Source organism: Oreochromis aureus, linkage group 15 (assembly GCF_013358895.1).
Source record: "Oreochromis aureus strain Israel breed Guangdong linkage group 15, ZZ_aureus, whole genome shotgun sequence".
Classification (NCBI taxonomy): Eukaryota; Metazoa; Chordata; class Actinopteri; order Cichliformes; family Cichlidae; genus Oreochromis; species Oreochromis aureus.
In genome coordinates, this window is record NC_052956.1 from 21,852,444 (window position 1) to 21,862,749 (window position 10,306).

The 10,306-nt window shown below is 37.3% G+C and overlaps 1 protein-coding gene across 2 annotated transcripts; it reads right to left on the reverse strand.

The window, feature by feature from the left end:
• Positions 1-4,504: 4,504 nt before the first annotated feature.
• Positions 4,505-7,172, reverse strand: LOC116326782. Of its 2 annotated transcripts, none has more exons than XM_039598638.1 (9): positions 6,932-7,172; positions 6,399-6,734; positions 5,984-6,256; positions 5,822-5,845; positions 5,578-5,664; positions 5,446-5,492; positions 5,094-5,150; positions 4,894-4,968; positions 4,505-4,809 (listed from the first exon to the last, which is right to left on the reverse strand). In XM_039598638.1, exons 1-9 carry the CDS (start codon positions 6,990-6,992, stop codon positions 4,699-4,701), a joined length of 1,071 nt encoding a protein of 356 aa, XP_039454572.1. In that variant the 5' UTR covers positions 6,993-7,172; the 3' UTR covers positions 4,505-4,698. The 2 variants fall into 2 exon arrangements, with proteins under 2 accessions (XP_039454572.1, XP_031604059.1); XM_031748199.2 differs by having other exon boundaries at positions 6,399-6,737; positions 6,932-7,159.
• Between the last annotated feature and the right edge of the window lie 3,134 nt (positions 7,173-10,306).

A 10,306-nucleotide genomic window follows, 5' to 3' on the forward strand; every position in this document is an offset into this window, starting at 1 on the left:
CTGGGCGAACACTCCCCCACCCCCCGGACACACACTCACACACATCAAACATATTAAGGATTGTACATTAACATATTTTATTGTGAAAACTGTTTAACCAAATAAATATTTTATATAGTGAGAGAGAGAGAGAGTATGCAAGTCACTAACAAACAGTCATTATAAATCGTCACACACTGAGAATAGCAGACAAATCAACAATACAACTCTTCCAATTAATGGCTAATATTGTGCTGAAAACAGTCCAAAAGATTCAATAAGCCACATCAGTGTCTACTGTCTGTCTGCTGTTTACTATCATAGCCAAGTGGCTAACAAAGGTAAACAGAAGTTTTCCTAATCCCTACTAATATGTACTTATTCTATTGTACATAGTATTTTATTTTATTTTATTTTATTTTATTTCATTCCAGTGTTTTCTAATTTCTGCTACATAACTTTGCACTTTTGCTGTAACAAAACAAATTTCCCACCTGTGGGACTAATAAAGGCCATCTTATCTTATCTTATCTTAATAAATGTTATCTTGTTTCAGGATACATAATACCTGCCATTATCCAAAGACACATCTGCTTACCTGTATCTTTTGCTCATTTCTCCTCTTCTTTTCTCTTTTTTCTAAACCGAGGACCTGATGGCGTTGACCTTTTCTTGTCCATCTTCCATCAGTAATTTTGCACTCCAGTATCAACACCCAACCCCACAACATAGACTAATAGACCTACATCTTAGTGCACAGATTTGGGTTGTATAGAGTTTTTTTTCTGGGATTTCACACATCCCAGGAAAAATAATTAATACATAATGGACTTGGATTGACAATATTATGAATGAAATGTGCTTTATTTGGAAGCAGCACGCCCCCTCCCCTTTCGACAGGTGATGTGACGCTCCAAGGGCCCTCGTGCTCACTTTTAGCTTATATGTGTGTGATAAAATTTAGAAAACACATCGGTGCAAATTATAAATCTATATGACAATGTCTTCAGTTTTTGTGTTTGTTGTAGGGCTTTCAACGTTAATGCCTTAACGACATCATCACGATTAACGTGATAAAACATTTTAACGCAATCAACCCATCTGGAGCTCAGAATGGACAAACTTTGGACAAACTGCCCAAAATGCGTTGACATTTCAGGGATTTTGAGTCATTCTGTGCTCCAGATGGATTAATTGCATTAATTTTTTTTAAAATTGTGTTAATCATGATGACGGCGTTACCATTGAAAGCCCTGTTTGTTTTTATTTATTTATTTTTTTTTTATTTGCTTATTAGGTACCACTCCAACCAGCCAGAAAATCCTCCGCCCTCCCGCCCCTCTCCTCCCCATGCACCAGGCTGCAGGCGCACCTCATTAATGAAGGGCGCCCTTACTCCCCGCAAATGGGCAATAGAAAACCATTCGGTGCCTGTGCAATTTCTAAAATGCACTGGCATGATGTCGGGCAGCGTGGGTGCTAGGAACTTTTTTTTTTGTCGATGCCATGATGCCACCCCTATCACGATGCTGCCCTGGGCAACTGCCCATGTCGCCCATATCAAAACTGCCACTGCCCATACTTATATTTCTTTTACTTCATTTCATCTTCTGTTAGTCTTGTGGTACAGACAGAACTCGTCATGTCTGGAATGTTTCCTGTAGAGACGCGTCAGTGAAGCAGAATCACTTTATTTGACAGCCTTTTGTCCTTAACTGCATTAATGACCCCCACAGCTACAATGTCTTCATGCTCAACACACACACTAATTACTGTGACTGAATCCCTATGTGTGTATGTGAGACAGTGTGTGTGTAACTTTCTCAAACTGTAAAAATGATGGTCTCGCATCTGATTCAAGATTTGCACCGCACCAAGTTTTCAGTTACATAAAGCAAACTGTGACTTCTTTTCACAAGTTATGGTTGACAATGATCCCAGTCATGAAGGATTTATAAAGACTCTCTTCTAATGTTGTCCAGTTCACACATCTGTTGTTAAGATATTTGTACAGTATGTTGTGTTTTACATATCAGATATGAAAAATGCTAATTTTCTCACTTTGTTTAATTATTTCAGTTTCATCATCTGAATTGTAAACTTAAAAATCCACAAACTTGAAATCTTGCTATCCAAGAAAACAAACAGTACAATCAGTACTTTTATCATTGCAGTAAAATGAGGAAGATACATGAATAATGCTGGAACTATCCTGCTTGTTTACTGGAAAGTATATTATCCACAAAATACAGCTGAAGAAACTTTGTTGTATTTTGATTTCTTTCCACTATCTCTGAAGACTCTCTGCTGCCACTCTGTGGTAAGATATAGAGTAGCAGTACAGACATTTATATTGTTTAAGCTCAGCTTTGCATATGTAGTTTTTCTTAAGAATAAATGTAATACTGTTGTGCTGCATTACAATGACATGTCCTCCACAGTTTTAAAACTAAAATAGCTGCGTTTGGAAAGTTGCAGGAACCTTTTAATAGTTACTCCTATAAAAATTGTTATGTGTTACTTGTTGCCCCTGATCTCTGCAGTGGACATCAAAAGTTACCGTTACACATTAAGCAAAAACAGTCAAATTGACTGAAAGAACTCTCCACCAAAGTACAGATATTTGTTTAGTTATTCATAATATCAGAGTATCTGTTTCTATATCAATACAAAACAGGGAACTCAATCTCAAAATGAAAAACAGATTTTATTTTAATTTTTTTATGTGGTAAATTCCAACTTACCCAAACTAAAAAAGTAATGTGTTTAACAGTAGATGGACTTTCCTCAGGTTCAGTTGTGGTTGGTGACACTTGTGAACTGGTGCATGATGTGGTGGAAGGTGCAGCCCTTATAGCTGAAATCCCTACTCACATATGCAGATGGCACTATAGTTTTCAGCAGCCTTGGGCACCATGTTGGTACATTGCTTGATCAAAATCCAACTCAAGTGGGAGCCATCAACTTTGATGTTGAAGGAAACTCTAGGCTCTACTATTTCAGCAGGCTGAGCTAGAGAGCTGAGTTTTCAGTGAGGAAAAGTTCAGGCCACAAAGAAAAGTCACTTCAGTCATTCAAACTTACTTAAAATTTAAATTCAAAATTATTTTGCATCCCAAACTTATTCATACTTTCGCTACTTGTCACAAACAAGTGACACTAAATGAAACAACTCTTGTAATAGGATAACCTTGTTCCACAGTCTAAAGACATGCAGTTAGTGGGATTAGGTTAATTGGTTACTCTAGATTGCCCATAGGTGTGAATGTGGGTGTGAATCTGAGTGTGAATGGTTACTTATTCCTCTGTGCTAGCCCTGTGACAGACTGGCAGCATATCCAGGGTGTACCCTGCCTCTCACCCTTTGGTAGCTGGGATAGGCTCCTGCCTCCCCGCAACCCTGAGAAGGATAGGTGGAAGAGAATGGATAGATGGATAATACAGATATCAGTGTCTTGACCTGTGGACACTCAGAGATTTTGGTCAATATTGACATGACTGCATCACACAGTTGCTGCAGATTTGTCAGCTGCACTTCTATGATGTAAATCTCCCCTTTACCACATCCTAAAGATGCTCTATTGGATTAAGATCTGGAGACAATTCGAGCACGGTGAACTGTGGCTCAGGTGGTAGAGCGGTTATGTTCACTTAAATTTCCTTTCTTGCCCATTCTGATGTTCAGTTTGACTGTGCTGCCACTTGATTGACTGGCTAGACATTTACACCACCTAATCAAGTGGGTGACGAGTATTCGGTTCCTCCTACATTCAGGAACAGAAATTGCCACAATGACACACACATTGTGTTGTCTTATTTTCACTATACTGCTCTCTCTGCCAGTATCAAGTACACATTTTCTTGTCTATAAAATGAAGCAGGCTGATCTCTCTTACTGATGTTTAGTGTTTCTGTCACTAAAACAGGAAGTGTTTTTGTGGTTAAAAACAAAACAAAAGCACGCAGTAATAGACAAACAACTACACAGTTACCCAGTGCAGCTAACTTCACTGACTTTTTAGGTTGTATAATTGTTAAGATTTCTTATATTTGAAAAGTTTAGTATTCAATATAGTATTAATAAAAAAGCCTACCCACTGCCTTCTGAAATAATGACATGTGATAAGTGTGGGTGTTACTGAGGGAGGTGTCATTTCTTGGTAGCAGCTCAAACTGTGTGAATGTGGAAATAGCAACAGATGTCTGGTAATTTCCTCTTTTTTAAAAATAAAACTTCAACATGCACAACTTTGGCAGAAACAGTCAAAAGACAAACATGCTACTGAGGTCTGGTAATGTTCATGATAATGCTATAAAGAGCTCAGTTTACACAGAAAGTCAGATAAAGGCATAGAGTTTTGAGCTGACTTTGCCTGGAGGCCTGTAGTCTTTTAACTAACATGAGCTTTTTTTTACATAAGCTTCTGCTTTTGTTTCTCTATTAGTTACAAGAAAGTAAATTAGCAGCCCTGCAACAGTTTTAAATTCCAGTAAAGCACAGGACACAGCACACGTGTAATCCAATTTATCTATTTATTTATTCATTTATTTATTTATTGTCTAAAACCATAAACAACAAATAAACAAAATAGACAGTAAAATAAACTAAAGTTATTTTATAAACCCTTCAGTATACCCATGTAATGTTGAAGTAGACGATATAACTCTAAATCTAAAATCCAAATAACAGTATTAAAACATGTAATCTTTAAATATATCTTATTTGGTGATGGTGGAATACAGGTTGCTGGGATCAGTGGAGACTTCAAGAGAAGCTGAGGGAGCTTTCACAGTGCTGTATGTCACAGTGTCACTTTCATCATCGTGGACCTAGAAGGAAAAATGACACAACAAATTTTACCCAACACAAAACCTCATCATGCTGTGAATAATGTCACTCTCATAAACACTTACCTGAGCACTGGCTTTACTGTTGGCCTTCTTAGTGTAGCTGATGGAAGCATAGTTAACTCCATCCTCAGGATCATCCTACACAGTGGACACAACAGAATGACACCTTTAAATAATTATATTAAATCATTATCATCATACATCGAACAAAGATCATAGTTACTCTGAGAGTAACTATAACTCCTGATACTGTTTGATCTCACCATCTCCTGACTCTTTCCTGGATCAGACTGAATCTCAGCTGGGTTTAAACCTAATCCCTGCACAAACACAGGTAAGTAACATATGAATTACATATTATATTCCATTGCATACGTAGGTTATGGATAAATATCAGTCCTGGGTTTATTACTACACCCAGGACTGGTAAAACATATTAGAATTAGCTTTATTAGGGAGGATTTAACATACTGATAGGCAGCTGTTTGTGATGTTTTACTTTGTTTATTTTACTTTGTTTGTTTATTTACTTTGTTTTTATGTTTATAATTTTATGTTTATATTATGTTTTATGCCTATATTTTTTACAGTAAATCCACTGCCATCTTTACTTACTTCAGTGTTTAAACTCACAGCATTGTCTTCCATTTGTGTTTTTTTCCCTGAAAAGAAATTTAATTTTCACAGTGAAATGTAAACTCTATTAAACAGTTGTTGTTGATATGTTTAATCTGGAAATGTTCACACCTTTCGTTTTCTTCCATGTGATGAATGCTACAACAATTAAGAGTGCCACTAAACATACAAGAACAATAATATACGGCAATAATGAACCTGTAAAAAACATATGATAGTGATCACTGGTACAGTTATGATGAGCTGAAAGCAACAATTTGTAACAAGAGACTGAGACACACTGAGACTGACTGAGCAAGGTAAAAAATGAATGATAACACAAAGAGATGGACAGAAAGAAATATTTTGCATTTACCTCCATCTGATGATTTATCCCCATCTGAACAAAGACACAAATTTAAAAAGAAGAGTGTGTTCATTTAGGACAAACTTTGTTACCTTTACAACAGTCAGGACAAAAACAGGTGTGATATTTCTATTTTGTGTTATTGTGTGTTATTAAGGTTAATATTCTCACCTGTTGTCCCACCTGAGGACTGACGGCTGAAAGGAAACAGCTGCACTTTCTTGCTGTTCTGATTTGTCACTTTACACTTTAATAACTCAAAAAACTTCTGATTAAGGTGAGATGTTGTAAATGTCACAGTGGCAGTGCAGCCTGGTGGTGATATCTGCATGTCTGAGGATTTCTCTTCACCCTCATAGATCCACTCCACTGTGTGTGTACATGGATCATACTCCAACACAGAGCAGGACAAGATGACTGTACCATTGTTCTCATGTTCAGTCACTTCAGTCGTACAGATGGAGACATTTTGAGAGAGAAAAACAAACAATAAAGATAATTAACTTCATCACTGTGGTCATACTTATTGTAACATTTTAGTTTGTTTTTCTAACAGGACATTTTGATCTGAACAGTAAATACTCACTGTTGATGATGGACAGAGAAGAACAGGATTTTCCACAGTGTTGTTGGTCTTGTGATGTGTCGCGTGTGCAGGTGTACTGACCAGCATCATGAACTGTGATGTTCTTTATGACCAGAGAACACTTTGCTGTAACACTCAGTCTGTCTGATTTATATTTGTGTTTTTCTTCAATCAAACCGAGATGAATCAGCCTGGCTGACTCAGCAACATTCAAACGTTTGAAGAGCCAGTCAGTTCTGCCACACTCAGGCTGACCAACTATCACATTTTGACAAGGCAAAGTGACTTCATCACCATCTCTGATCAGGAATGTGGGGCCGTATTGTCCAGTTACTGCTGCTGTGGAAAAGAGAAATACATTTGCAAAATAAACTGTAACATGGATATGACTGTTATGTTCATAGTGTGAGAATCAGTTCACCTCTGGTTTCAAAGGTTCAACAGAAAGTTGCAAACAAAACATGGCTGCCTCAGTTAGAGGATGAATGATGTAACATCAGGTTATTCATTTATAATGTGCTGTGTGTTCTTACCTTTAAATTGAAGCATCAGTATCAGGAACAGAAGCATTTGAATCCATCTGAACTCAGCCATCTTGCTTCTCTGTCTCTCTCAGTCTGTACTCTTCCTCTCATGTCCACAAATGAGGCAGTAACATAGATGAATACAACACTGACTTCCTGCTCACTTCCTCATAGTGACATCAACAACACACTTGCTGAATGAATTTAGTTCTTAGTATGGAAGATCTCTAACTTGCCTGTCTCTTTTAAACGTCAAAAATATGAAAAAACTTTTCCAGGTTCTACATTTGTTTGATGCAATTTGCAAGCTTTTTGTTATTTCAGTACGTCACAGGGAGGACTCTAGTAGAGGAGAACAGAGGAAGTTAAATGTGTGAACACCACTCTTCTATAAATGTAGTTTATTCTGAGAAAGCAGAAAGTGATCTTGATCATGTTTTCTTGGAGCACAAATTAGTTTGTGATGGAATTTAAGTCTTTAAGTCCGCAATGAAGCATAGTGATACTGCAGCAGTCACCACTTTGAGCAGCTAGATAAAAACACAGATAAGATGTATTAGTGGTCTGAGACCTTTTGGCCCCTCATTGCACCTATGAAGTCATTTATTTCTGAGAACTGAAGGGGAAGTGTTTTTGTTGAGAGTGTTGGTACAACAGCAGCAGAGCTCTGGAGGTTTGAGCCTGTAATGATGACCAGATAAACACCAGAACCACAAATGGTTAACACACTGATGAGTTTCTCTGGACTGTCTTTAGACTTCCCACCATTTTAAACACAGCACGCCTGTTATTGTTGTTTCGAGATGTTTGCCTGCAAGTGGTTTTTGTTTTTGTGAAACTATAGTAACTTAATCCCAAACTATGAGTAATGTTCACATGAAGCTCTGTTCCTTAATAATGCCTCCGTATGATTTGTTAAAACACAACAGTTACATTAATTGCTGGATGCATTTATATGTTTTAGATAAATATCAGAGCTCATCACAAACAAATAGAGCCTCATCAGCATGAAAATAAAATAAATACACAAACAAATGAATAACTCTGTCAGTAATTTATTTATTTAACAATATATTCAACTAGTGTCCTGTTTAATGTATTATTTTATTGCTCCTGTGCTTGAATCATGAAATAATTTAGCTAGTGAACAGACCCTAACATCTTTTTAACACACGCGCGTTAAAAAGAGCCCAAAGTACAACGGAAGGCTGTCCACGCCCTCAAGCGCATGAGGGCGTGGACCTTCCCTCATAGTAAACCTTTGTATTACTGCTGTTTCTGTGTCACTAAATACACTGTGAAGAGTTGTTAGGCGCAGAGTGAAGCGGTGTGATCTTTAAATATCTGGTTGATTTGCCAACATAGAGCCTGTCGGAAAAAAAATCTCCAATGTTTTCGGAGATGTAGGTCCCGTTAGTGTAACAGCTGCCTGCCTCTACTCTGCTGCGGTCAGCTGACCTCATGATGTCCGCGGAGAGCAGCCTGCTCCCGGTGTTCCAGATGAACCGGTGAGGGTGAGACAGATGTGCTGTGGACTGAACTTTTAAGGAGCTGCTACTAAAGTAAACACTGAGAATACTTTGTGCACAAAGAACATTTCTTAGGATGCTTTAAACACAACAATCCTCACAACTAAAGTACGCAGTTTATCTGCTCTGGGGTGGAATACAGTTCATTGGCGCCACCTATGGCAAAGGGCCATTCACTACAACCAGATTAACCTGTGACACATCTGAAGCTGGATTCATTCTGAGCTGAAAACGTCCTGTTTCATGTTCAATACATCAGACATGATCTTTGTATTCTGCATTCTGCTTTTATTTACTGCTTCAATATAAATGATCTATGAAATCAATCAACACAAACATCCAAACTTTCTATTCAGATTTTGGCAAAATCATATATTTTTTTTAATAGTTTACAGCACGATGCTCATTTTTCTTTTTGGATGTAGACACAAAATCAGATCAGTTTCAAGTACAGTTAGAGAGGATTCATTACAATGATTAGTGGAAGTTGAAAAAGTTTTTGCACCCATGTATTATTATTATTATTATTGTTATTATTTGACTATTATGTGAAGGTGACCAGGTTCAGTTCACTTTGCAACTTTTTACTATTAAAATTGCCCTAATTTCAGTAGATAAACCCAAAAACATACATGATGATATAAAAGCAGCTGCATAGGTCGTGTCTGATGTACTGAACATGAAACAGGAAATTCTTTTAGCTAAAATCTGGTCATAATTAATCGAGGTGTGGATGTTTCACAGGTTAATGTGATTGGACTGTCATTGCCACAGCATAGCACAAACAGACCAGCTTCCACTCCATCTGAATTCAGATAATATAAAGAGTTTATGCTTTAGTCGTTGGACAGACAGTCCTCAAATCAGATAACAGTATGTGGGAAGAAAAACATTTGTTGGCAGCAGCTCATGAAAAAAAAATCTTCTGATACATCTGTTTCACCATCATCAGTCAGTCCAACACTAGTTAATCAGAAACACAGTTTTCAAACTTCCACTGACCCACACTTCTCAGTGGAGAGTAAACACAGGTTATAATTCATGTAGGTGATATCTAACAGGTGATGTTTGGTTTATTTCAGTGTTTTCTTTAGCCCCATCTCCATTAGTACCTACTCAGATCGGCTCAACACATTGCTTTGGAACCTCGGCAGAGCAGGTACTAAAAAGTACCTGGAGCAGGTACTATGACCTAATGGAAAACCCTGAAAACTGTGTTGAGCTGACCCGAGTACATACTAACAGAAAGGGGCTTTTGTTTCCCACCAAATCAGTTTAGCTGAGATGATAGTTGAACTTCAGTTAACTGGATAGTAAAGTGTATAGCATGATGTCTCTTAATGGAGCACCGTCAGTTTGTTTCGATCTGAATCATCTTTATTTCCTGAAGTTCACATGTTCTACTAGTTTATAACAGCTTATTCTCAATTGAAATTCACATTAAAATGTTTTAATACAGGGAGGATAGTGAGAGCTTTTTCAGCGAGAGCAGAAACATCTGGACCAGCACGTTGGTGCTGTTTGTGGAGACCCTGAAGACTGATGTCACGTCTGCTCCAGAAATGATCAAATTATCTGTTTTTAATATTTATTCAACTGTAAACAGCAGCTGTCTGTTATAATTTTTTGGAGTTCTAGTAGAATAAAAATTATTATTGAATAAAGCACATTGATCTATGATTCTCTTTATTTCTTGGATGAGAAGTGACTGTTTTCAATACATGTATTATGTTTTTTTTAAGAGAGATCTGCTGAACAGGCTGTTGATTAATCAGTAAAATTATAGTAATAATGTGCAGTTTTTCCGACCTACTGCCAAATTGGTCCAATGTTTTTGAGCTTTTAAAACTTTTTC

What these genes read in the sequence shown, in the direction of transcription:
- LOC116326782 (XM_031748199.2), bottom strand. Translation starts at nt 6,992, where the DNA reads ATGGCTGAGTTCAGATGGATTCAAATGCTTCTGTTCCTGATACTGATG. An exon ending in ACTGATGCTTCAATTTAAAG is followed by an intron (nt 6,738 to 6,931) that starts GTAAGAACACAC and finishes TCTTTTCCACAG; the next exon opens with CAGCAGTAACTGGACAATAC. An exon ending in CACATGGAAGAAAACGAAAG is followed by an intron (nt 5,493 to 5,577) that starts GTGTGAACATTT and finishes ATTTCTTTTCAG; the next exon opens with GGAAAAAAACACAAATGGAA.